Raw genomic sequence first — 27,974 nt, forward strand, 5'->3', positions numbered from 1 at the left:
TAAGGCCAGAAATGGCTGTTAGCCAGGATGAGCAGGGACACAACCCCCTGCTCTGGGCGTCCCTAAACCTCTGACTGCCAGGAGCTGGGAGGGAAAGATAGGGCTGGGTTTCTCCAATATGGCTGTGTTCTGGGCACTGCCTGTGAATTCTGGGTGTGCCACTGTCGGAGACAGGACACTGGACTAGCTGCACCATTCACCTGACCCGGTGAGGCCGTGCTTCTGGTCTTACCTGGCTTCTCACATCCCCACCCACGAGAATGAAATTTTTCCACATTGAAATAAACAGAGACATAACAAAGCCAAAGAGTTTGCTCGCCAGTTTGTTTTATTCAGTGCAACAACATCAAGAGGATGTGAGTCCATCCGAGAGCGGCTAACGCAGGCTGCAGGGTGCATTTCAATGTGGCGTGTCCGTTGCACCCAGTGGGGAATCAGGAGAGAAGCTTCAGCAGAAGCCCAGCGAGGGCCGGGAGGAGGAGCCCGGCTGGTCCCAGAGCCACGCCCGCCACGCCGGAGGCCTCTGTGCATTTGGCCGTGGTTAGATGTACACTGGTATCTGTGAACATCCTCGAGGCCACTTGTGCCATGATGCAGATGGACTCGGAAGCGCAGCCCTTCATGATAGTCTGCATTTCACGCCCATCTGAGTGGGGAAGAGGGGAGGAGGCAATTTTTGTCAGGCTATTCAAGCTGGATTAAGACGAAACACCACTCTCCCTGCCTCAGGTCCCCACCAAGGTGCCCCATAGCCTACATCTCCCCATCTGCTCTGGTCCCCCCGCAGCCTGTCTGGGCCTACATGGCCTCCCTCTCTCCTGTGCTCTCACGCAGGCTTGCAGTGTGTCCGTGAACAAATCATTCACAGCCCCAATCTAGAGCCCACCGACAGAACGAATGAACAGAAGTTACCAATTGTTATGGTCCCGGTGGCATCAATACACTGGGTCTCAGATCCAGTACAATTTATGGTTTGCTCATCGCAATGATCAGCGTTCAACGCGTAGCAGCCACGACAGCGCCGGCCGTTGGGTTTGAGGTCAGCCGGGGGCACTGGGAAGAAGCAGAGCAAACGCAGTCAGCTCGGGGCACGAGCCCCAGGAGGCGTCGGGGCAGGGGGAGCAGCTGGGGGCTGCACAGCTCAGCCCTGGGTGCCCCCTGTAGGGGGAGCTGTAGCTCTGGGGACACCGCGGGCAGCAGGGGCAGGGGAGGGGTTTGCAGCAGGGACCCCTGGACCCCGCCCTGGGTGGGGTCAGCTGGGTTCACATCTGGGGGCAGCCTAGAGCCCCGCCCACTAAACTCCACCCTGCCAGGGACTCAGTGTTATTCAGTCGGGTGCCCCCTGCAGGATGGGAGGACCAGTCTCAGAAGTTAACATAGGTGGGTTCCAGGTAGCAGGAGGTGCCATGGGATGGAGGAGGAGATGCAGAGATGGGAGAGGTACCTGTAATATTGGTGGTCCTGCAGCCGTCTCCCACGCAGCATTTGAAGCTCATCCTTGTCATTGCGTTGCCAAAGTGTGCGAGAAGGGGCTGGCTTTACACACGTCGGAGGACACACAGTTTTTGATAATTGTCTCAGTCTTGCTTCCCACTGCACAGGAGGAGAAGACAGAGATTTATTCCCATTCCACTCACACTCCATCAACGGCCCTGTGCCATTAGCCTTCCTCTACCCATGAGGAAACTGAGGCATGGGGCGGGGAAGCAACTTAGCCAGGTCCCGCAGGGGTAGACAAAGTGATTCCAGCACCTAAGTTCAGTATTTAGATCCTCCAGCTCCCCACTTGGCTGCTGCTTAACCCTGGGGGCCACAGATGTCCTGCCCATAAAGTCCTTTCGTTGCCACAGTTCCCACCAGTGGGTACATGCAGGGCCTCCGAAATCCCAACACTGTGCGTCCTGCTCACCCCTTAGCCACAGGGGGATTCACAGACTAGGAGTTCCCCTGCCGATATCACCTGCGGGGCCTGATTCAGAGGAGGCCCTCGGGGCACGCCTACCAGCTCTCACCCCACACAAAGCCCAGGCACGGGAGGAGGTGGAAGGGTGCCCCCATATACCCAAGAGCCCAGTGGGTTAGAGGCTCCTCACGGATGTAGGAGGCTGAGAGAGACCCACCAGGAGCCAGGGGGGCAGGCACGACTGTAGGAGGGGAGAGACCTGGGCTCCAGTTCCTACTTTGATTCGGAACGAGTGAGCATTTGAACTTGGTTCCCCCACACCCTAGCTGAGTGCCCCAGCCTCTGGGGTCTCCTCCACTGCCATCTTTTGCAAGGAAGGCCTGATCCAGCTCATACGCCAGAGTCCCGGCGAGCAGTTCCTGGCTGTGGATCCCAAGCACACCTGGGTGTCTCCATGCAGCCGGGACTTTGGGCCGAACTAAGGGGGAGGGGTAGGTCTTAGGCCACACCCCTCTCCTCAGCCTTTCCTATTGGCTGGCTTAGGCAGCGGATCACTCAGCCTGCTGCCTCTGGTGGATCCCAGCCTCAGTGGGGCCCCGGCCCCCTGGCTGGCGATTCGCCTGGGGGGTCGGCATTGCAGTGCTGAGCCGAAGGCCCCATTGTGGAGCTAGCCACAGGGTCTGGCATAGAACCCAGGTGTCCTGGCTCCTTAACCGCTGCTCAGACCCACCCACCCCACTCCCTTCCAGAGCTGGGACTAGGAGAGGACCCAGGCGTCCTGGCTCCCCAGCCTGTTTGCTGACCCATGGTGGGTAGAGTCCCTTTCACCTACCCAATGTGGAGTCTGTCCAGGCGATGCCACAAAAGTCCTGCCCAGCAGCGCAGGTCTCTAGGTCGCCCCTGCATCTGATTCCTGGTCCGTTGCAAACCTCGCACTGCAGACAGGCCCCTGGAGCCGGAGAGAGAACAGGAGCCACCTGGATTTGTCCTTCCCTCGCCTTCCCCTGGGCTCGGCGGGGAAGCACCGGGTATGGCGCCCTGGGGTCCCTCATTGACTCTAATGCAGCCGCACCCCCCTGAGACTGACTGGGCCCTGCCCCACTGACTCCAGTGCAGCTGCACCCCCCTGACACCAGCTGGGCCCTGCCCCACTGACTCCAGTGCAGCTGCACCCCCCTGATACCAGCTGGGCCCTGCCCCACTGACTCCAGTGCAGCTGCGCCCCCCTGACACCGGCTGGGCCCTGCCCCACTGACTCCAGTGCAGCTGCACCCCTGTGACACCAGCTGGACCCTGCCCCACTGACTCCAGTGTAGCTGCACCCCCATGACACCGGCTGGGCCCTGCCCCACTGACTCCAGTGTAGCTGCACCCCCATGACACCGGCTGGGCCCTGCCCCACTGACTCCAGTGCAACTGCACTTCCCTGACACCAGCTGGGCCCTGCCCCACTGACTCCAGTGCAGCTGCACTTCCCTGACACCAGCTGGGCCCTGCCCCACTGACTCCAGTGCAGCTGCACCCCCCTGACACCAGCTGGGCCCTGCCCCACTGACTCCAGTGCAGCTGCGCCCCCGTGACACCGGCTGGGCTCTGCCCCACTGACTCCAGTGCAGCTGTGCACCCCTGACACCGGCTGGGCCCTGCCCCACTGACTCCAGTGCAGCTGCACTTCCCTGACACCGGCTGGGTCCTGCCCCACTGACTCCAGTGCAGCTGCACCCCTGTGACACCAGCTGGGCCCTGCCCCACTGACTCCAGTGCAGCTGCACCTCCCTGACACCAGCTGGGCCCTGCCCCACTGACTCCAGTGCAGCTGCGCCCCCGACACCGGCTGGGCCCTGCCCCACTGACTCCAGTGCAGCTGTGCACCCCTGACACCGGCTGGGCCCTGCCCCACTGACTCCAGTGCAGCTGCACTTCCCTGACACCGGCTGGGTCCTGCCCCACTGACTCCAGTGCAGCTGCACCCCTGTGACACCAGCTGGGCCCTGCCCCACTGACTCCAGTGCAGCTGCACCTCCCTGACACCAGCTGGGCCCTGCCCCACTGACTCCAGTGCAGCTGCGCCCCCGACACCGGCTGGGCCCTGCCCCACTGACTCCAGTGCAGCTGCACCTCCCTGACACTGGCTGGGCCCTGCCCCACTGACTCCAGTGCAGCTGCACCTCCCTGACACCAGCTGGGCCCTGCCCCACTGACTCCAGTGCAGCTGCACCCCCCTGACACCAGCTGGGGATCACATATAAATGCCCTTCAAATAGTCTTGAGCTCTTTTTCCGGAAGTTCTGATTTGCTTCCTGTTATAGAATCACAGAATATCAGGACTGGAAGGAACCTCAGGAGGTATCTAGTCCAACCCCCTGCTTGACGCAGGCCCAATCCCCAATGCCAATGCTCAAACCACTGAGCTATCCCTCTCCCCCTCCAGATGACAGGAATGTCCTTGTCCTCGTTTGAAATGTCCTTGTCCTCGGCAGCTCTGAAACGTGCCCAGTCACGACTCCGTTCTAGTGATTTAAAGAATAAATATTTCCTCTCATTTCCACAGTTGTTTCACTCGCTGTCACCGGGACTTTGCGTCTTGCAGCCCTCTCCTCCTCGGACGTTGTCGCTCAGACGCCCCCAGCTCAGCCCCCGTTATTCTGTGGCTGCTTTTCAGTTATGTTCGTTAATAGTTTCCCCCCGGCAGGTGGCTCTGAGCTGTTGGTACATTGGAGAAGTTAGGAAATCAGCCCCTGTAGGAACAGACCCCACTCACCTGTAGTCAGGAGAAAAGCAAGGATGCAAGCAGCAAGAGAAGCCTCCATGGTGATGGGGAAAACAGTAGATCGGTGCCGGGGTCTGTGATGCAGCCAAATCTGCGGCTGGGGGATTTATCACAGATGTGCTGAAATGAGATAAGAAGAGAGATTGCATATGCCACATCCAGTTGATAGGGTGGGTGGATCCTCAGAGCTATTTCCACAGTTCTGGGATAACCACATCACTGAGCCCTTCGTGGTTGGTATGTTCGTAGCGTCCACCTGGAGAAGTCAGAGACAAACTGCAAATGCTCCAGCTGGAAGGTTGCTGTCTTAAAAGACTTTGTTTCTGAGAATCTAGGAAAAATATCAAGAACCCAAAAGAAGAGAGACAAGGCGGACTGCTGCGTATGGCAGAGAGACAGAACTCACCCACTTTGTTCTTGGCTGGTTCTTCACAGATGACCTGTGGTCCCACGCTTCCCTTCTGAGCTCTTTGGCCGTCTGACAGGACCAGAAACCACCCCTGCCCCCATTCTTAAACACGGTCCTCAATACACAACGTCCGGCTTCGTATGAAGTGGCGTGAAGCCACACTCTACTTTTAACGGTGGAGAGGCTGCATCTCAGGAATTGCCCCCATCCCGAAACGATGCTCCTTTAAAGGTGCATGGATTTTCAGGAAGATCCAACCATGAATGTAGAATCTGGAGCACTTGACAAATGCTCGTTTATGCAATTTCCTGGAAACCCGGATCCAGAATTGCATGTGGTAGCTTAAAGTTGCAAAAAGAGACGGGGGGAAACAGCTTTCGCAATTTGTTTTTGAGGAACGAGGCGTTGTTTTCGAGAAGGAGATCCTTTTTCTTTGCCTTTCGGTTTTTTTAACCCCCAAAATTTCACCAAAATATTCCTCAAAAATGTTCTCCACATTTCTCATTTCCTCTCCCAATTATTTTCTTTTCTACGTCCCTCTATCCCCCTCACCCCCAAAATTGGTTTCTGGTTTGGTTGGGGAAAAAAAGGTGGAAAATTTTTTCAACAAGCCCTGATATTTTTTAGAAGAAAACATAATTGCAAGAAAAGCTTTAATTGAAAGCTGGATTTTAAAAGGTCACAGACCTGCCATGAACCAGATGCCAAAAGTAACTTAGCTTCTATTCCTGGCCTGCTAAGGGTATGTTGGATTAAACGAGGTGCCTTGCATTCTACTCCTGGCTCCTGGAGGGAACTGGGACCTAGTGGTTAGAGTAGTGGGGCCAGCAGCAGGTTTCCCGGGTCCTATCCTTGGCTCTGGGAGGGGAGGGGAGTGGAGGGGAGGGAAGGGGAGTCTAGTGGGTAGAAGCTGGGGCACAACTAGAATTTCTTTAAGGAAGGAGCCCAAGATTTCTCTTCACCTAGCGTTAACCAAGTTTTCTGCCATCCCTTAAGTTTCATTCTTGGATGTATATCTGATTCTTGGAGACTCATCCCTCTCCCGGGCGGCAGGGAACCACTCCGTCTCGCTACACTTACCTTGAGTCAATAAATCCTTTAACAGTTTGCACCTTATCCCTTTGTACGTTTTGTTTTGTGGGACTTAACAAACCCGTTGATAGCTGTAGGATCAGGGGGACGGATCTTCTCACTCTCTGCTAGGTACCATGTGGAAGCAGGAATAAAGCCAATGCAGGCACCTGCCAGCATGGTACAGTCTCTTCCACCATTGGGAAAGAAGGGTAAAACTTCCCCTCTGCTTTGGAGACCAGCCCATCTGCTGATGGTTCCAACCTAGCTGGCTCTTTTTCCAACTCTTCTTGGTTTTCCTGACATCTTGTCGAACTGTCCATGCCCTTGAATTGAGCTGATCTGCAATCACCAAGCTACGTGTCCACAGAAAGATGTTATTCTCTGTGGTTCAATGGGGCTGACCGCTTGTAGCACTGCAGCAATCCAGTGCAGATGCACCATTTTAACTTTTGATGACACAGAAGTCTTGGGAAATTGTTGGATGCATTTTTTGCAAGCTGTGTCCTTCTCCTGATTTCTTCCTCACCTCCTCAGGTGGATGTTATTAGACTCCCTAAATTGGGAAAACTATTCATTTGTTTCACCATTTGGCTGTCAAGATACAGGTGTTGCCTTCCATGTGCACTATGACCGTATTTTTTATCTTCCTATCGTTAATCGTCTTTCCATATTTCTTGCTACCATTGCTCCCAAAAGTAAGCATGTTCTGAAATTCCTCAAAGTGAAATGAATTGGCTCCTTGGCATGTCTTACGTTGTTGATGTCTGCGCTATCGACCTGTATGCCCTGCTCGGTGTCTTCTAAACATTCCCTTATTCTAACTTCTATGTATATGCTAAATAGTTGGAATTATACAATGCAACCATGGCATTTACCTCTGTAATGCTGTAATATGCAGTTCACACTTCGTTCGGATTGCTGCTTTCTGTCCCCAGAATGAGCTTGTTACTAATTACAGATCTCGGAAGTCAATCCTACATTCTTCAAGGATATGTATCATCTTGTCATGTTGGATGTTGCCAAATCACTTTCAATAGTCCATTTACAAAGTACTTCTTTCCCATGCTAACATGGGCATGAACTAGGAGCAAAAACTGCCTCCCTTGTACTCACTTCTGGTCGAAACCCATCTGACTTCTGCTAATTCTTGTCTCAAGATGTGTCCATGTGCCAACAGTTTTCCACAGATCTGTGAGTGAGTGGCTTCTTGGGTTTATAGTTCAATGTTCTTCACAGTTTCTAGCATTATCAGGGGGCCTGGGGCAAAGCAATTTCGGGGGCCCCTTCCACACAAAAATTACAATACTGTACAATGCTATATTCTCATGGGGGCCCCTGCAGGGCCCGGGGCAAATTGTCCCACTTGTTCTGCATCCACAGGCAGCCCTGGGAAAAATAAACCTTCTGCACCTTGGCACAAACCCAGTTTTGAGAAAAATTCTTAAAAGGTATCACTGGTTCTCAGCATCAGCTAGTGCTAAAAGGCACTAAAGCCCATTAAAAGGGTTGGACAAATATTTTCCATCAAAACTTTTTTCCATCAAAATATTTTCCATCAAAAACTAGGGGTGTTTAAAAACCAGAAGAAAATCACGGACAATGTCTGCTTTCCTTCAAAATTTGTTGTGTTCTTTTTAATTGAAAAGCTGAAATTAGTCTGCCAAACCCTGAATATAGTTTGAGGTTTCAGAAGTGTGTGACCAAATATTTACTGTGTGCTGTGTTTGGTTGTTTAAAGAAACAATAAAAAAATTCTGCTTAAAAAAAATCCAAAACTTTTGAACCACCTCAGCATGTGGCCAAACGCCTGAGCCCATCCAGTCAGAGATTTTTCCAGGTTCTGGATACTCTGCTGGCTTCCTTGACTCATATCTTTCTCCATAACTTTGGGTTCATTTAGGTTAGAACATAAGGGTCAAACCAAAGGTCCAGCCAGCCTAGTATCCTGTCTACCAACAATGGCCAGTGCCAGGTGCCCCAGAGGGAGTGAACCTAACAGGCAATGATCAAGTGATTTCTCTCCTGCCATCCATCTCCACTCTCTGACAAACAGAGGCTAGGGACACCATTCCTTACCCATCCTGGCTAACAGCCATTAATGGACTTAACCTCCATGCATTTATCTGTTTCCTAGAGACTGGCTCCATGGGGTCCCTCACAAACTGGAGATGGTTACTGTGGGTTTGTCTTTAGTATAGCTTGTGTACATACTCCATGAACTGAGCATTTGAGTTTGGTCCAGAATCTGGGATGAGCCTATGTTGTGAAAACTGAAATGCACAAAATGGCACATGCATGTGAATGGACACAGGGTGCTAAAATTAAATTAACCCAGGGGGTCTCAAATTGGGGGCCAGGACCCCTCAGGGAGTCATAAGCTTATTACTGGGGGTTGCGAACTGTCAGCCTCCATCTCAATCCCTGCCTTGCCTCCAGCATTTATAATAGTGTAAAATATATTTTAAAAAGTGTTTTTAATTTATAAGGGAGTGGGGGGGGGTCTCACTCAGAGGTTTGCTGTGTGAAAGGGGTCACCATAGATACCACTGAATTAACCCCTCTGGACCCTCAGGTAATACAGGGGAGGGGGGTCTCCCTTGGTAGGGTTGGGAAGGAGGTAGGTGGTGTAGGATATTGCTCTTCTCATGTGATCCCTCCCTCAGTAGCTAATTTTAAATGAAGCTACCCTCCCCTGACATGAATCTCCCTATGGCACTGAAATTAAATATAGACTATAACTTGGCATTTGAGACGTGAAAGAGATGGTAGCCCTAATGGAAAAGTAACAGCTTGGTTCTTTTGCAAGCCTCAAACTGCTGAATGAGCTTTAGGGTAGGGAAGGCTGTGCCTCCCAAACAGCCTGGCCCTGCCCCCTATATGACCCCCACTCACTTCCTGTCCCCCAACTGCCGGCCCCCTCTCAGAATCCCCGACCCATCCTGCTCCTTGTCCCCTCACCATCTCCCAGAGACCACACCCACAACCACTACCCTGGGACCCCACCCCTGCTCCCTGTGCCCTGACTGCCCCGACCCCTGTCCACCACCCCGATGAGTCCTGACAGACCCCCGGAACGCTCACAATCCAATCCTGCCATTCCCTGTCCCGTGACCGCACCCCCAACCTCTGCCGCCTCCCTGTGCCCTGACTGCCCCGACCCCTATCCACCCCCTGCTGAGTCCTGACAGACCCCCAGAACGCTCACAATCCAATCCCCCCATTCCCTGTCCCCTGACCGCGCCCCCAACCTCTGCCACCTCCCTGTGCCCTGACTGCCCCGACCCCTATCCACCCCCTGCTGAGTCCTGACAGACCCCCAAAATGCCCACTATCCAAACCCCTCGTTCCCTGTATCCTGACCATGCCCCCAACCTCTGCCACCTCCCTGTGCCCTGACTGCCCCGACCCCTGTCCACCACCCCAATGAGTCCTGACAGACCCCCGGAACGCTCACAATCCAATCCTGCCATTTCCTGTCCCCTGACCATGCCCCCAATTTCTGCCCCCTCCCTGTGCCCTGACTGCCCCAATCCCTATCCACCCTCTGCTGAGTCCTGACAGACCCCTGGAATGCCCACGATCCAAACCCCTCATTCCCTGTATCCTGACCGTGCCCCCAACCTCTGCCGCCTCCCTGTGCCCTTTCTGTCCCTGGGACTCCCTGCCCCTTATCCAAACCCCCGGCTCCCCTTTTTCCTGGAGCCTCAGTGCATCCAGAACCATCCCTCGACAGAGGCAGCGTGGCTTCTGGGCTTTAGCCCTGCCCCACTCAGAGCTGCGTGGGCAGGGGGCAGGGCCAGAGCCTCTCCCCACTCAGAGCCACGTGGTCAGGGGGTGGGGTTGTGAGCTCCAGGCTGAGCTCAGCTCAGCTCCCTCTGCTCGGCCCGGAGCTTGCAGCCCTGTCCCCTGACCACCTGGCTCTGAGTGGGGCAGAGCTCAGGGGCCCCGCTGGAGCCATGCTGCTGCTGTCCAGGGACACTCCTGGATGCACTGAGGCTCCGGGAGAGGAGCAGAGATGGGGTCTGGCTGGGACCGGGATGGGAGGCTCAGCCATTCTCATGGGGGCCCCTGCGGATCCTGGGGCCTGGGGCAAATTGCCCCACTTACCCCCCCCCCCTTGGTCGGCCCTGAGAAGGTCTCCTGGTGTGTATCTGATTGAGAACTTTTAGCAGGTAAGAATTTGAATTGTCCTCCAGGGATTGTAGCATTTCAACCGCAATACGTTCCTCCCAAGCTACTTTACCTCATTTTATATTTTTTAGCACTCTGCCTAGTTTCCGCATTGTAATAGCCGGTGTTTTTATCTCTCCAGTTTCAATCTCTATATTTTCCAGCTTTTCAGGCTCAAATGCTCCTTTACATATTCCATCCTTCTTTCAGGACGCTGTTTGCTTTGTAGCATAGTCTGACTCATTAGTTCTGATATTCTTAACTTGCTTTCCTTAACTTTTTTGACTCATGGTCTTTCCACGGTGCAATGAAGCTTTTTGTGGTTGTGTCTGACTTCATATTCCTTGATTTCAAGGTCTCTGTGTTCTAGCCATTTTTCATTTGCCTCTTTGCATACTTTTAGGATGTGTTTGTGTATCTTTTGATCTTCCTCGCTCCTCCGGTCTTTTCATTCTGTTCTTGCATTTATTATTGAAAAGTTTATGATAATTCATATTATACAACCTTTTCATGTCATTTTTGTTGCATTAGAAACAATGTGTTTAGCTGGAGAAGATGCAGTTTTAGGAACCATCTGAAAAAGTCAGGAAAAGAGAGGAGATTTGAGAGAGATGTTTTTTGAAGATAGTAGCTCAAAAGTCAAGCAGACAGGTAGGTGCTGGTGAAGGTGTCACATGGTGCTGGTATCTCGGCCCTGCCAGCAGTTAGAAAGCTAAGACAGCTCTTTGCACATTTTATTTTTGTAACTGTAGAAAGCCCTGTGTAAATGAGAGGTTTTTACCCTGTAATCTATAATTTTCTTCACAATTTACGAATACTGACCCTAAAATAGACTTTTACTGCATTTGGTGAAGAGTTTGGTTGAAGGATTTTGGGGGATTTTTGCACACAGGTGAAGGCTATTGGGAAAAGCTTGGGACCGTATATGAAAAGTTGTAGATGATTGCCAGAAATTTAATTATTTGGAGCTGTTTCAGTGTCATGATGAATAAAATGGGTATGTGCTGGGGGTGGAGGGAAATTGTTTTGCAGGTAGCTCTATAAAAAATCACTTCAAATGTATCAGGTGGGTAGCCGTGTTAGTCTGTATCCACAAAAACAACAAGGAGGCCGGTGGCACCTTAAAAACTAACAGATTTATTTGGGCATCAGCTTTCATGGGTAAAAAAACCCCACTTCTTCAGAGTCTTTAAGGTGCCACCTGACTCCTTGTGGGTTTTGTTACTACAAATGTAGACACCTTGATGTATTTTCATAACGGCACAGGCTTTTTTAACAGTCAAGCCATGGCTGGGCCTGGAGTTTCGCGCAGTGCTGCTAATGGCTGCGGACCTCCTCATGCTTTCAGGTGGCACATTTAGTTACTGCCGTTAAGTGTCCCATATACGTTGTGGTAGCTTCTGCCTTCTGTAGCCAGAGTCTAAAACTGCCACCGTCTCCAGATCCTTCGGCTGAACAGAATGTTTTAAATCAAAGGTCCAGTTCCATTCAAAAAAGACCGGTTTCAGAGTAGCAGCCGTGTTAATCTGTATCCACAAAAAGAACAGGAGGACTTGTGGCACCTTAGAGACTAACAAATTTATTTCAGCATGAGCTTTCGTGGGCTTCAGCCCACTTCATCAGATGTATAGACTGGAACATGCAGCAAGAAGATATTTATACCCTTTTCATGTTCTCTTTATGTATAAATACCAGATTCATCAGAATACACAACGTAAATAGGAGAGGAAGCGACACAGAATCATAGAATGATATAATTGTAGGACTTGAAGGGACCTCGAGAGGTCATCTAGTCCAGTACCCTGCGCTCAAGGCAGGACTAAGGATTATCTAGACCATCCCTGACAGGTGTTTGTCCAACCTGCTCTTACAAACCTCCAATGATGGAGATTCCACAACCTCCCTGGGAAATTTATTCCAGTGCTTAACCACCCTGACAGCTAGGAACTTTTTCCTAATGTCCAGCCTAAACTACCCTTTCTGCAGTTTAAGCCCATTGCTTCTTGTCCTGTCCTCAGAGGTTAAGAAGATTAATTTTTCTCCATCCTCCTTGTAACAACCTTTTATGTACTTGAAAACTGGTATCAAGTCCCCTCCAATATTCTCTTCTCCAAACTAAACAAACCCAATTTTTTCAATCTTCCCTCCTAGGTCATGTTTTCTAGACCTTTACTCATTTTTGTTGCTCTTCTCTGGACTTTCTCCAGTTTGTCCCCATCTTTCCTGAAATGTGACACCCAGAACTGGACACAAAACTCCAGATGAGGCCTAATCAGCGTGGAGCAGAGAAGAATCACTTCTCATGTCTTGCTTACAACACTCCTGCTAATTTAGTCCAGAATGGTTTGCTTTTTTTGCAACAGCATCACACTGTTGACTCATCTTTAGCTTGTGGTCCACTATGACCCCAGATTCCTTTCTGCAGTTCTCCATCCTAGGCAGCCGTTTCCCATTTGTGTGTGCAACTGATTGTTCCTTCCAAAGTGAAGTACTTTGCATTTGTCCTTATTGAATTTCATCCTATTTACCTCAGACCATTTCTCTAGTTTGTCCAGACATATCCATCTTCAGGGTCTATGTTAATCACAGACCTCTAAAAAGTCAGCCCAAATTGCTTTGAATTTATCAGCCTTTCCCTCTCTCATTAGCTGCAAGGGCAACCGTCCTACCGAGCCGGGTGGGCACCAATATTTGGTGGAGAGCGACTTTCCCTTTTTGCAAGATGTATATTTTAGTGACCAAATCTTCACATTGGAACCATCCTGCCTTGTTACCAGGTCATCCTCAAACAACACTCAGCAAAAACACCTCTGGCCCTACTCCAAAAACTCCAGGTCAGGTTTACACCCACTTACGTTTTAGCTGGTGATTCACTCCTCATTGGGCTGGAAGCTCTTCCCCTGGCATGCTCTGCCCTGCTCCGGGTTCCCTGCTAAGGGTGGGGCAGAGATCTGACCTCCCAGGTCATAGCCAAAGACATCCAAGAACATTCATTGGAGTCAGGGAGAGTCACGTCTCCAGCACGGGAGCAGGGGACTTTGCAATTCCACCCGGTCCAACAATAACTGCAGCTGAATTTTGACAAGCTGCTCATGTGGGAAAGGAGGAACAGCATCAAGAAAGCCCCCGACCTCGCTGCTCTGCAGCAGCGCTGGCTGGAGGGCCCCCGGGTTCAGGTGGAGACGCCAGCATTGGTGTTTTTGGAGCCGCTGGCGTCTGTCCAGCTGTTCCCAGGAAAGGGGTTTCCCCGCCAGGGTCAGCAGCTGTTAGCAGATGCCCAGAGTGCTCGATCATGCAGACAGGGGAACGGAAGTGAGGGCTTGTTCCTGAGCAGCGCCTGGGCGAGGGCAGTGGGCACCATGCTGCTCCACAGGGGTCCCCCGTTGTTGCCGGCAGATAACTGCCTGAGGCCAAGCAACAGCGGGAGGGTCCGTCGCCTGGTGTGCCGCGCCAATAAACACACCAGGGTGGAGAAGCAAACCAAGTTTATTTGAGATCTCAAAGCGGTGCAGGGAGATTGACTCAGATCAAGCACACCTAAAACAAGCAGTCTGTTCCTTTATATCCATGAGAACTTTTCTCACTGACTAGCAATCCCCCGTTTCCCCTCCCTCCTCCTCCTTCCTCCCCCTGTAGCAATTACGTAAGCGCAGGTGCATTAAGTAATCTTGGCGGCGGCAGCTCGTTAGTAAGTTTTCCTTCTGCAAGTTATCTTGTCCTTCTGCTAAAGGTGCACAGGCCTTATTATTTCTGCTTTAGACCAGTTAGAACTGTTGCAACTGATAACGGCTGTTACACCTGGCCTTTTAGGTCGATTAAAGTTCAAACATGGAGGGACTCTTGTCTGCTGAGGCCTAAAACCAGGAAGGCTCCATACTCTTGTGGCCTTCCACCCTCCCGAGTTACGTAGGGTTATGCTTAGTGACACCAACACCGTCACAGCCATTGGCCCGCACTCCTTGCCTCACTCCAGGGAGAGAACCCAGCAGCCACAACTCCCCGCTGGAAATGTAGACGCAGCCCCCCACCCACTCCACTGCACTGCACTTTCACACCAGTGTCATCTGTGGTGACTCTGGGGAAATGGAAGTGGGAGCCGGCTCACACCCTGGGCTGGGTCTCGTTGTAGTCGGATGCAGCAGCCTGGCTGTGGGCTGTGGATCGGTAAGAAAAGGAGACTGACTGAGGAAGGGAAAGAGAAGCCTGCTCCCTGCATAAGAATAGTTTAAACTCAGCTGTTCCCTGATGGTTCAGCCCCCAGGGCTAGGTTTCTGGCCTCCTTGTTAATTTCACTCACAGTAGCTGGGGGAAGGGGGTTGAGGGGAGGGTGTGTTTGACCATGGCAGGGGCAGTCCCTGTCTGCCCCCGGGGATGAGGGGATCTCTCCTACTAATATACACAACAAATACAAGCATTTGGCTGCACAGCTTAAATCCTGAGCTAATAAAAGCAGGTGGAAGAGGAAAACTCACTGTCACATTGGATTCTCATCTCCTCCCTCCCCCTCCTCCAGCCAGGCTGCAGACAAGGCTCTGAATTCCTCCCCACTCCCCCCAGCAGGGGTTTTCCTCTAGGCTCTGGCTTGCAGTAGACTGGCTGGGACACTTAACAGCAGTAACTTTCACCCCTGCCCAAACCCCAGGGCTCCCAGCCCCCTCTGCAGCTGGTAGCTCTGGGGTTAATTTAAAGGGCCTGGCTCCTAACTTCAGCCGAATCCCTGAGCCCTTTAAATCCTGATTTAAAAGCCTCAGGATTTAAAGGCCCCACCTCTGCAGATAGAGGCCACGCCTCTTCCAGTTGAGGCCCCTCCCCCTCTGCAGGACTCTGGAGTACCAGTAAGTCCTTTAAGTTACTTTCACCCCTGCAGAAGAGGGCAGATTGATGACTCTAAAAGCTGGGACAGGCACCTATCAACGGGCACAAGATAGCTGTGATCACAGCCAGGCTTGGGTAACTCCCTGAGAGACAGATGAGAGAACACGATCAAGGATGAGAAGGACAAAGTAAGAAGACAAGCACTCGTCAAACAACAATTGATCACAGCTTGACGATGCGAAACTCATTGGTCCCAATGAAGGAAGGTCACTGTATAAACAAGGTGCCTTGGATAGTAATAGGGGCTGTTCCTCTGAGGGGCTGAAAAGATTGTACCGCCCAGACAGCTGCTAGACATTCACATTCACAGGGATCAACATTTATTTCTGCTCCTTGTAATTTCCTAGATTCGTATGCTGCTGGCACTGGCTTTCCTTCTTCATTGCTTTGCAATAGCATAGCAGCCAAGGCCATGTTAGTGGCAGCCAAACGAATAACAAAAGGCTGTGATTCATCAGGGAAATGCAGGGCTGGGGCTGCGAGGCCCTTGTGTTTCAGCAGGGTTAAAGCAGAGTCCTGCTCTTTCCCCCAGTCACAGCCTGTCTTTTCCTTTAGCAGCCTCCACAAGGAGGGGAGTGATTTCAGCATATTTATAAATGGGTGGTCGAAGGAAATTGAATCCTCCTAGCAGAACTCTTAAAGAAGAGTGAGCGTCAGCAGGGGCCGGTGTTTCTACCAGTGCCCTGACCTTCCTCTGACCTACCTGTCTTGTCCAACCACTATGCCCAGGTGTGTAACCGGAAGTAGCACCAACAGAGCCTTGTCTCAGGCTACTTTGAACCCTGTTTCCTGAACTAGCACCCAAACTTTTTCTGTTACTGTTTGAGTTTGTGCCTTGGTTTCCCCCAAAATCAAAATGTCATCTACATATGAAAACACAAAAGGCCTTTCTTGTGGACTCAACTGACCTAGAGTATCCACAAATAGCTGATGAGCTATTGTGGTATCCCTGGGGTAACCGACAAAAGGTCCATTGTTGCTCCTTTATTGTAAAGGCAAAACCGACCTTGGGAGTCCGGATGTAGGGGGATGGCAAAGAAACACTTGACCAAATCAGTAACCGAGAAATGGTTAGATGTGGCCTGCACTGTTTGTATGACCTGTGTCACAACGACCACAATAGGAGCCATAGGAATGGTGCCCATACTGATTCTTCTGTAATTAATTGTTAGATGCCAGGATTGGCTGTCTGCCTTCAGCACTGGCCACGCAGGGGGGTTAAAGGGTGATTTTGTTTTTCAAATGACCCTTTGTTGCTCCAATTCCTGGACGGTTTGCATCAGTTGGGCCTCTGCCTCTCTTGGAGGAACAAATTCCCCAAGAATCTTCACACAAGCGTTAATTTTGCTGCTATCTATTGTCTTTTGAGTCCATACTGATGGGAATTTTAAGCACCGCTCTTCAGCTAGTTGGGATGTAAGTACGGCTACTGGTCTCTCTCGCCCTTTTGTTAATATAACATCCTGCCCAAATTTTTCTGAATGTGGAGGGGGAATTTCTAACTTCCCAAGGATGCCTCTAGACATATTGATCACCATGATCGCAAACTTGGCTAGGGGTAACAATAACAGGAAAAACCGTATATGGAAAACTAATTATTAAGCTTGCGCTTGATTAATGTTGTGTTCCAGATAAAGCAATTAAAAATGTATCTAGCGTATTACGTGCTTGCGGTTTTAGCCTTTATAAACTTGGTAAAATTTGTGGAGAGCAGAGCAGTCTGCCTCTTGCGTGGGGCCATGCTGACTCTCTCTGCATATATGCTTGTATGAAATAAAGGAACCTCAGGCTGACTGATCCAAAATCAACCGTGTGATTAATTTTCCACAACAATACGGTGGAAGAGTGGGCTGGGAGCCAGGTCTCCTGGGTTCTATACTGGCTTGGGGAGGGGAGTGGGGTCTAGTGGTTACAGCACCAACAGACTGGAGTTGTATCACTTACCCAAACGGTCCTTAGAGTGAAGTTTGCCTGGGCTGAAGTCAGTGGCTGATTCTGCAGAGTGGAAAAGCTGCACCCGTCTCTTGTTCTGTCCTGTCACGCCCGGGCTGTGTCTGTCTCTTTTTATAGAAAGGCTCAGTTATCTGCTGTGATGTAATATCGAAATCTGTGAGATTTGCACCCTTTACTAGGTGGAGTCTATACGTTTCTATTCTTCTCACTGACCCTGCCCACCCTTTCGACAGCTGTGCACATGGACAAATTCTCCTTCCTTCCTGCCAGGGAATCAAATGAGAGGAAGGAGCGAAACCAACTCCCCTTAAGAGGCTTGGGGTGGCAACGTAGGCAGTGGGTCACACATGGGACAGAGCGGCCTGACTTCTGGATCCTGTGCTTGGGAGAAGCAGGACGCCTGGGTTCCATAAAGTGGACAGTGGGGCACAGTGGAGTAGGGTTGGGTGGGCCTTGGAAATCTGGGTCCCATAAGGGCATGGGGTCTAGTTAATGCAGGAGGAAGGAGGCCTGCCGGTCAGGACTCTTGCGTTCCATAGGGGTGGAGAGGGAGGGAGGCTAGTAGTTAAAACTGGTTGCCAGGATTCCTGAGTTCTCTCTCCAGCTCTGGGAGGAGACTGAGGGCTAGTAAAGTAAAGCAGGGGGGCTGGAAGGCTGGACTTCCATGTTTTGCCACCAGTTGAGTGGTCCGGTGGATTGAAACAAAGGTCTGGGAGTCGGGATTCCTGTGATCTAGGCCCAGCTCTCAGGTGGAAACAGGATCTCCTGGGTTACAGCAGGGCTAGGAGCCTGGGTTCCCTTTTCAGCTCTTCCAATCACTCTGTGTCCTTGGGAAAGTCACAGGGCCCATCTCTCCTTTTCGTTGCACATGTTAACAATATTCTCCCCCTCCACCAGATCTCGTAATAACCTTGCAAAGTCCTTGGTACATTTGGGCCTGAGGGCCAAAGCTCTGAGGGTGTTTTTGATCCTTTTCCCCGTCCATTCCATTGACACACAATTTAAGTCCCAATTTAAATGCAGAACGGAACAGAGGCACCTGCGTATGGAGAGCATCCAGGGCCCTGCAATGCAGTTGAGATTCTACCGGCCTGGCAAACCTCATCACCCTCCTAATCACCTTGACAGCAGCTCCGATTTCAAGCTGGTTGTAATCTGAGCTTGAGCTCTGCAGCTCTTCCTCCTGTCCCTCAGCCCCAGCTCCCTCACCCTGTGTCACAAACGTTGCGGACGAGTAGAGATGGATTCCCGCCCCCAGTCCCAAAGTAACACACACGCAGCCCCGCCGAAAACCTCACAAATCTGACATGGGGTGGGGAAAGTGACTTGAGAACTGCTATTTCCCCTGTCCCACAGCACCAGAACCAGGGTCACCCAATGAAACGAACAGGCAGCAGGTCTCATACAAACAAGAGGCTGTACTTCTTCCCACAGTGTACAATTAACCCGTGGTACTCACTGCCAGGGGATGTGGGGATGGTCTAAAGTACAACAGGGTTGAGAAAAGAACTAGCTCTCTTCCTGGAGGATAGGGCCATCAATTACGGCAATTAGCCAAGATTGTCAGGGACACTGTCCCCTGCTCAGGGTGTCCCTAAACCTGTGACTGCCAGAAGCCGGGAGGGGAAGACAGGGTTGGGTCTGTCCTAAATTACCATGTTCTGTGCACTGCCCTGGAAGTTCTGGTTGTGCCAGTGTTAGGGACATGGCACCGGACTAGCTGTGGCCATTCTTATGTTCTTACCGGTCTTTTTGATAGTCCCACCCATGAGAATCCCATTTTCCCTCCTTTGAAATGAATAAATAAAATCCCAGAGCGTTTGGTCTCCAGTGTGTTTTATTCAGTGCAACAATATAAAGGAAATGTGAGTCCATGCGGGAACCGAGAACCCCTGGAGGGGAGAGGGGCTGACGCAGGCTGCAGGGGTGGATTTCAGTGCGGAGTGGCCATTGCACCCAGTGGGGAATTAGGAGAGAAGCATCAGCAGGAGGAGACCAGTGAAGGCTGCAAGGAGAAACCCGGCTGGTCCTGGAGCCACACCCACCGCGCTGGAGGTTGTGGTCTTTGAAGTCACGCCTGCTGCACGGGAGGTCATGGCTGCTGGAGCCACACTCGGAGCGTTGGAAGCTTCGGGTCCCGGAGACGCATCCGTCGTGTTGGAGGCCCCAGGTCCCGGTGGCACGTCTGTCGCGTTGGAGGCCCCGGGTCCTGGAGATGCGTCCGTCGCGTTGGAAGCTCCAGGTCCCGGAGACACGTCCGTCACGTTGGAGGCCCCAGGTCCCGGAGACACGTCCGTCGCGTTGGAAGCTCCGGGTCTCAGCGGTGCGTCCGTTGCGTTGGAGGCTCCAGATCCCAGCGGCACGTCCGTCACGTTAGAGACCCCAGGTCCCGGAGAGGCATCCGTCACATTAAAGGCTCCAGGTCCTGGTGTCGTGTCCAACGTGTTGGAATCCCCGGGTTCCAGAGGTGTGTCCGTCGCATTGGGGGTCCCGGGTCTCGGAGGCGTGTCCATCGCGTTGGAGGCCCCGGATCCCAGCGTTGCATCCGTCGCATTGGGGGCCCTGGGTCCCGGAGATGCGTCCATTGTGCCGGAGGCCGCAGAGCCTGTCCAGGAGGGGTGACCTGGAGAGGGGCAGAGACCCATAAGGAGGTGCTGACGGACGGGCTGGCGCTGCATCCCGGGCCTGCACCATCCACCCTGCACAGTGACAGGGAGCAACACTGCCCCCCACCTGACAGGCCGCAGGTATCCCCAGCATCCCCCAGATACCCCCTCCCAGTACACACCCCCTTCAACATCCCCCAGGTACCCCCTGACAGTATAACCCCCCCTTCAGCATCCCCCAGATACCCCCTCCCAGTACACCCCCCTTTCAACATCCTCCAGGTACCCCCTCCCAGTACAACCCCCCCTTCAGCATCCCCCAGATACTCCCTCCCAGTACACCCCCCCAGCATCGCCCAGATACTCCCTCCCAGTACAACCCCCACTTCAGCATCCCCCAGATACCCCCTCCCAGTACACCCCCCCTTCAGCATCCCTGATACCCCCTCCCAGTACACCCCCCCTTCAACATCCCCCAGGTAACCCCTCCCAGTACAACCCCCCCTTCAACATCCCCCAGGTACCCCCTCCCAGTACACCCCCCCAGCATTGCCCAGATACTCCCTCCCAGTACAACCCCCCCTTCAGCATCCCCCAGATACTCCCTCCCAGTACGACCCCCCCTCAGCATCTCCCAGACACCCCCTCCCAGTACACCCCCCCAGCATCCCCCAGACACCCCCTCCCAGTACACCCCCCCTTCAACATCCCCCAGATACCCCCTCCCAGTACACCCCCCTTTCAACATCCTCCAGGTACCCCCTCCCAGTACAACCCCCCCTTCAGCATCCCCCAGATACTCCCTCCCAGTACACCCCCCCAGCATCGCCCAGATACCCCCTCCCAGTACACCCCCCCTTCAGCATCCGATACCCCCTCCCAGTACACCCCCCCTTCAACATCCCCCAGGTAACCCCTCCCAGTACAACCCCCCCTTCAACATCCCCCAGGTACCCCCTCCCAGTACACCCCCCCAGCATTGCCCAGATACTCCCTCCCAGTACAACCCCCCCTTCAGCATCCCCCAGATACTCCCTCCCAGTACGACCCCCCCTCAGCATCTCCCAGACACCCCCTCCCAGTACACCCTCCCAGCATCCCCCAGACACCCCCTCCCAGTACACCCCCCTTTCAACATCCTCCAGGTACCCCCTCACAGTACAACCCCCACTTCAGCATCCCCCAGATACCCCCTCCCAGTACACCCTCCCTTCAGAATCCCTGATACCCCCTCCCAATACACCCCCCCTTCAACATCCCCCAGGTACCCCCTCCCAGTACACCCCCCCCTTCAACATCCCCCAGGTACCCCCTCCCAGTACAACCCCCCCTTCAGCATCCCCCAGGTACTCCCTCCCAGTACACCCCCTCAGCATCCCCCAGATACCCCCTCCCAGTACACCCCCCCAGCATCCTCCAGATACCCCCTCCCAGTACACACACACACCTCCAGCAGCCCCAATTACCCCTAAAGCACCCCCCAATTGTACCCCCCAGGTCCCCTCTCCCTGGCAGTGTCCCTTATTTGGGAACTGGAAATATGGCAACCCTAGCATCAGGGACCCCTGGGTCCTGCCCTGGGTAGGGCCAGCTGGGTTCACAGCTGCTGAGACCCCTGAGCCCCAACCCCTAAACGCCATCTACCCAGGGTCTGAGTGTTATTCCAAGGGGCGCCCCCTGCAGGACAGGAGGACTGTTCCCAGGTATCAGTGTTATTCCATGGGGTGCCCCCCTGCAGGACAGGAGGACTGTTCCCAGGTATCAGTGTTATTTCATGGGGTGTCCCCTGCAGGACAGGAGGACTGTTCCCAAGTGATCAGTGTTATTCCATGGTGTGCCCCCTGCAGGACAGGAGGACTGTTCCCAGGTATCAGTGTTATTCAATGAGGTGCCCCCTGCAGGACAGGAGGACTGTTCCCAAGTGATCAGTGTTATTCCATGGGGTGCCCCCTGCAGGACAGGAGGACTGTTCCCAAGTGATCAGTGTTATTCAATGAGGCGCCCCCTGCAGGACAGGAGGACTGTTCCCAAGTGATCAGTGTTATTCCAAGGGGCGCCCCCTGCAGGGTCAGAGGAGCAGTCTCAGGAAGTTAACACCAGGTAGGTTCCAGGCAGCAGGAGGTGCAGGGGATGGGGCAGGAGAGGCAGAGATGGGGAGATTTACCTGTGGTTGTTCTGCCGGCCTCTCTCATGCAGCAGGTGAAGTTTGCACTTATTTCCATTCCATTCCCGAAATTCACAGAGATGGGGCCGGATCTACATTGGCTGGATGTCACACAGCCCTTGAGAACAGTTTGGGTCTTCATTCCCGCTGCACAGGAGGAGACATTTCAGATTTATTCCCCTCCCATTCACACCCCATCAATGGCCCTGTTCCATTAGCCTTCCCCTACCCATGGGGAAACTGAGGCAAGGGGCATGGAAGTGACTCACCTGAGGTCCCGCAGGGCTAGACAAAGCAATTTCACCACCTAAATCCAGTATTTACGTCCTCCAGCTCCCCACTCTCCTGCTACGGGGGAATCAGGTTCCAGGGAATGTTTATTTCATATAATATGGGGCGGCTTCAACAGGGGAGACTGCGAGACACACACACACACCCCGGATCCAGGGGGCCAAGCACGACCGTAGGAGAGGAGAGACCTGGGCTGAAGACCCGAGCCTGATTTGGGCCGAGTGAGGATTTGAACTTGTCTCCCTCAGAGTCCAGCTGAGCGCCCAGCTGCTGGGATCTCCTGGTAGCCCCTCCTTTGCTGACGTCATTAGCAAGGCAGGGCCGACCCGGTCCAGGCCCCAGATTCCCGGTGAGGGGTTCCTGGCTCTGGATCCCACGCAGAGCTGGGCGCCTCCATTCAGCCCAGATTTAGGGGCTTCACTCCGGGTGAGGCTTAAGCATTTCCTATTGGCTGGTTTAGGTAGCTGTCTGCTCTGCATGCTGGCTCTGATGGATCCCATCCTCAGGTGCCTCTCTCTCTACATGCACTAAATGGGGGGTCCAGGCCCCGACCCACTGGCTGGTGAGTTGCCTGGGGGGTCGGCATCGCAGTGCTGAACCGAAGGCCCCATTGGGGAGCTAACCCACAGGGTCTGGCATAGAACCCAGGTGTCCTGGCGCCTTAACCGCTGCTCAGACCCACCCACCCCACTCCTTTCCCAGAGCTGGGACTAGGAGAGAACCCAGGTGTCCTGGCTCCTCAGGCTGTTCCCTGGCCCAGGCTGGGTAGGGTCCCTCTCACCTACCCCATGTCATTTCTGTCAGAGCGACGCCACAAGAGTCTTGCCCATCAAGGCAGGTCTGTAGGTCGCCCGTGCAGCTAGTCCCTGATCCGTCGCAAACCTCACACTGCAGACAGGCCCCTGGAGATGGAGAGAAAACAGGAGCCGCCTCAAATTCTCCCTCCCTCACCTTCCTCTGGGCTCGGCGGGGAAGCTCCGGGTTCAGCGCCCTGGGGTCCCTCATTCACCGCTCTGCCCCAGTTCCGTCCCTGGTCCCAGCTGGCTACAGACATTGCACGCTGCTCGCAGGCTGCGTCTCCCCAGGTTTGCTGCAGATTTTAGTTCCCCAGGTGGGTTTCCCACCTCACAAACCCCAGAGAGATCCCCAGCGGGTGAGAGCTGGTCTCGCTCTCAGCAAGAGCTGACTGACACCTGCCATCGAGTCCAGTGCAGCTGCGCCCCCCTGACACCGGCTGGGCCCTGCCCCCATCGAGTCCAGTGCAGCTGCGCCCCCCTGACAACAGCTGGGCCCTACCACATTGACTCCAGTGCAGCTGCACCTCCCTGACACCGGCTGGGCCCTGCCCCACTGACTCCAGTGCAGCTGCGCCCCCCTGACACCGGCTGGGCCCTGCCCCACTGACTCCAGTGCAGCTGCACCCCCCTGACACCGGCTGGGCCCTGCCCCACTGACTCCAGTGCAGCTGCACCTCCCTGACACCGGCTGGGCCCTGCCCCACTGACTCCAGTGCAGCTGCGCCCCCCTGACACCAGCTGGGCCCTGCCCCACTGACTCCACTGCAGCTGCACCCCCAACACTGGCTGGGCCCTGCCCCACTGACTCCACTGCAGCTGCACCCCCCTGACACCGGCTGGGCCCTGCCCCACTGACTCCACTGCAGCTGCACCCCCGACACTGGCTGGGCCCTGCCCCACTGGCTCCACTGCAGCTGCACCCCCTGACACCGGCTGGGCCCTGCCCCACTGGCTCCAGTGCAGCTGCGCCCCCCTGACACCGGCTGGGCCCTGCCCCACTGACTCCAGTGCAGCTGCACCCCCTGACACCAGCTGGGCCCTGCCCCACTGACTCCAGTGCAGCTGCACCCCCGACACCGGCTGGGCCCTGCCCCACTGACTCCAGTGCAGCTGCGCCCCCCTGACACCGGCTGGGCCCTGCCCCACTGACTCCACTTCAGCTGCACCCCCCTGACACCGGCTGGGCCCTGCCCCACTGACTCCACTGCAGCTGCACCCCCCTGACACCGGCTGGGCCCTGCCCCACTGACTCCAGTGCAGCTGCACCCCCGACACCGGCTGGGCCCTGCCCCACTGACTCCACTGCAGCTGCACCCCCAACACCGGCTGGGCCCTGCCCCACTGACTCCACTGCAGCTGCACCCCCCTGACACCGGCTGGGCCCTGCCCCACTGACTCCACTGCAGCTGCACCCTCGACACTGGCTGGGCCCTGCCCCACTGACTCCACTGCAGCTGCGCCCCCCTAACACTGGCTGGGCCCTGCCCCACCAACTCCAGTGCAGCTGCACCCCCTGACACCGGCTGGGCCCTGCCCCACTGACTCCAGTGCAGCTGCACCCCCCTGACACCGGCTGGGCCCTGCCCCACTGACTCCAGTGCAGCTGCACCCCCCTGACACCGGCTGGGCCCTGCCCCATTGACTCCACTGCAGCTGCACCCTCGACACTGGCTGGGCCCTGCCCCACTGGCTCCACTGCAGCTGCACCCCCTGACACCGGCTGGGCCCTGCCCCACTGGCTCCAGTGCAGCTGCGCCCCCTGACACCGGCTGGGCCCTGCCCCACTGACTCCAGTGCAGCTGCACCCCCTGACACCAGCTGGGCCCTGCCCCACTGACTCCAGTGCAGCTGCACCCCCGACACCGGCTGGGCCCTGCCCCACTGACTCCAGTGCAGCTGCGCCCCCCTGACACCGGCTGGGCCCTGCCCCACTGACTCCACTGCAGCTGCACCCCCCTGACACCGGCTGGGCCCTGCCCCACTGACTCCAGTGCAGCTGCACCCCCCTGACACCGGCTGGGCCCTGCCCCACTGACTCCAGTGCAGCTGCACCCCCGACACCGGCTGGGCCCTGCCCCACTGACTCCACTGCAGCTGCACCCCCAACACCGGCTGGGCCCTGCCCCACTGACTCCACTGCAGCTGCACCCCCCTGACACCGGCTGGGCCCTGCCCCACTGACTCCACTGCAGCTGCACCCTCGACACTGGCTGGGCCCTGCCCCACTGACTCCACTGCAGCTGCGCCCCCCTAACACTGGCTGGGCCCTGCCCCACCGACTCCAGTGCAGCTGCACCCCCTGACACCGGCTGGGCCCTGCCCCACTGACTCCAGTGCAGCTGCACCCCCCTGACACCGGCTGGGCCCTGCCCCATTGACTCCACTGCAGCTGCACCCTCGACACTGGCTGGGCCCTGCCCCACTGACTCCACTGCAGCTGCACCCCCCTGACACCGGCTGGGCCCTGCCTCACTGACTCCAGTGCAGCTGCGCCCCCCTGACACCGGCTGGGCCCTGCCCCACTGACTCCAGTGCAGCTGCGCCCCCCTAACACCGGCTGGGCCCTGCCCCACTGACTCCAGTGCAGCTGCGCCCCCCTGACACCGGCTGAGCCCTGGCCCCACTGACTCCAGTGCAGCTGCACCCCCCTAACACCGGCTGGGGATCACACAGAATGACCCTTCATGTTGCCTTGAGCTCCTGCTGCTGAAATTCCTATCCGCTGCCTGTCACACAACAGACAATCCCCGTTCGAAATGCGCTTGGCCTCTGGCCAGCTCTGAAACCTGCCCAGTCAGGACTCGGTTCTCGTGATTTAAACTGTAAATATTTCCTCCCATTTCTACAATTGCTTCACTCGCTGTCACAGAGACTTTGTGACTTCCAGCCCTCTCCTCCTCGGACGTTGTCACTGAGATGCCCCCAGCTCAGCCCCGTTATTCTGGGGCTGTTTCGGTTTCACTCATGAAGAGCTTCACCCGGCAGGCGGCTCTGAGCTGTTGGTATGTTGGAGAAGTTAGGAAATCAGCCCCTGTAGGAACACTGCCTCACTTGTGGTAAAGAAAGCGCCAGGAGCACAGGGTCTGGGGTAAGACTGGTGGCTGGACCCAAAGTCAAAACATGGGTTCTCCTGAGAAGTACCAGGCACCAGGAATTCATATAAACACATTCCAGAGGGCAAGGACAGGGCCACCCCAACATAAAACTACAGATAAACACCGTCCAGGGAGCCGGAGCAGGGCCACACCGACCCCCAGGAAAGCCAAAGGTAGGAGGACAGAGTGATGGATGGACCTGGTGTCCTTGAACCAACAGGAGAAGGTCCAGGGTGGAGGCTCACCCCGTCGGGAGTGTGATACACAACTGACTGAGCTGATAGGAGGCTGTAACCACGCATCCGGGAGGCTAGGACGGTGTTTCCTCGAGCCCCTTCGCCGCCGAACCGAGTCTGGATCTTTCTGGGTAATACCATCCAGGTCTGCTGTGCCCGCAGAGCTGGGACAGCACACGGAAAGACCAGGCACGCAGGACAACTGCCAACCCCACTCACCCGTAGCCAGGAGAGCAGCGAGGATGCAGGCGGCAAGAGAAGCCTCCATGGTGATGGAGAAGCAGTAGATCGGCACTGGGGTCTCAGATGCAGTCAATTCTCTGGCCATAGGATTGATCACAGAAGGGCTGAACTGAGATCAGAAGAAAGATTGCACATGCATGATCCAGTCAACAGGGGTGTGGAACCACTGAGCCGTTTGCCACAGTTCCGAGGTAGCCCCACTTCTGACCCCTTGGTGGCTGGTATGTTCGTGGCACCCACCCAGAGAAGTCAGAGACAAATCTCAAATGCTCCCACTGGAAGGTAGCGGCATAAGGTGACTCTGTTTCTGGGAATCCAGAATGATCACACAGAAGAACCAAAAACAAGAGGGAGACAAAACAGGCTGCTCCCTATGGCGGCGAGAGACAACTCACCCACCTTGTTCTAGGCTGGTTCTGTGCAGGCTGCCTCTGGTCCCACACTTCCCTGCAGAGCCCCCATGACTGCCAGCAGGACCAGGAAACTCCACGCCCCCAACCCACACACTCTTAAAGTGGTAGCTTGATATTAACAATCCTCAATACACAGTGTCCAGGTCCCTGCAAAGCAGCTCTCAGCCATGCACTGCTTCTAACAGCGGAGGGATCCCAGGGCCCGGGCCAGGACAAACCCTAATCCCTCTTCCAGAGGGAAATTCCCTCTCTGCCCCCTGCCCACAGATCAGGGCCTGGGGCCGTGCACCATCACCCCAGGTTCCCCAGGGGGAGGAGGAATTTGACTGACCCCTCCCCCACACTGAGTGGGGGTTTTGCTCCCCACGCCACCCAGCTGTGACACCTCCCGCACCCAGTTGGGCTCATGCATGTTCCCACAGACCATCAGGCAGCCATAGAGTGGTGGGAGATGTTCCCCCTCCCTCCTGGGGGCAGCCACCTCTGCCCTCTCCCTCCCACTCCTGTGCACTGCGCCTGGGGGCTTCCCACCCTTGGGGGGTGTCACGGCATTGCCAGGGCTCTGCAGCTGCCTCCATTTCCCCACATTTAGCTGGGGGCTCAGCCACTCTCAGTCTCTGTTCTCCCTCATGCTCCCTGCTAAGGGGGGGACAGAGCTGATTTCCTGGGCCCGGCTGAAGCAGTCCAAGTGTCTACACGGGAGACAGAGTCTCACCTCTCCGGTGTGGTGAGCGGCTCTCTCACCTCACCCACCCCTCAGTCTCAGGCACTCGCTGGAAGGAGGACCGGAGCACAATGGTGCTTCTCCTTTGATGCAAACCCACCGCACCCATCAGCTGCCCCGTTCGCATGCTGGCTCTTGCCTTCATCAGCATTCATACGGTGGAGGAGTGGGGGTGGGCACCAGGACTCCTGGGTTCTATGACTGGCTCTCAGAGGGAAGTGGTTAGAGCTGGGGGGGTGAGGGACTGGGAA

At 55.0% G+C, this 27,974-nt stretch overlaps 1 protein-coding gene across 1 annotated transcript; it reads right to left on the reverse strand.

Annotated features, from left to right (window-relative positions):
* Nucleotides 1-310: 310 nt before the first annotated feature.
* On the reverse strand, nt 311-27,946 carry LOC115640433. Its single transcript, XM_030543169.1, is given in 12 exon segments — nt 311-646; nt 913-1,053; nt 1,445-1,525; nt 1,528-1,593; nt 2,736-2,852; nt 4,665-4,725; nt 4,727-4,854; nt 5,341-5,423; nt 19,123-19,777; nt 21,925-22,071; nt 23,001-23,117; nt 26,563-27,946. Coding segments are annotated over 12 exon segments (1,917 nt in total). The 5' UTR covers nt 26,672-27,946; the 3' UTR covers nt 311-434.
* Between the last annotated feature and the right edge of the window lie 28 nt (nt 27,947-27,974).

The sequence above is a fragment of the Gopherus evgoodei genome, unplaced genomic scaffold (genome assembly GCF_007399415.2).
Source record: "Gopherus evgoodei ecotype Sinaloan lineage unplaced genomic scaffold, rGopEvg1_v1.p scaffold_31_arrow_ctg1, whole genome shotgun sequence".
Classification (NCBI taxonomy): Eukaryota; Metazoa; Chordata; order Testudines; family Testudinidae; genus Gopherus; species Gopherus evgoodei.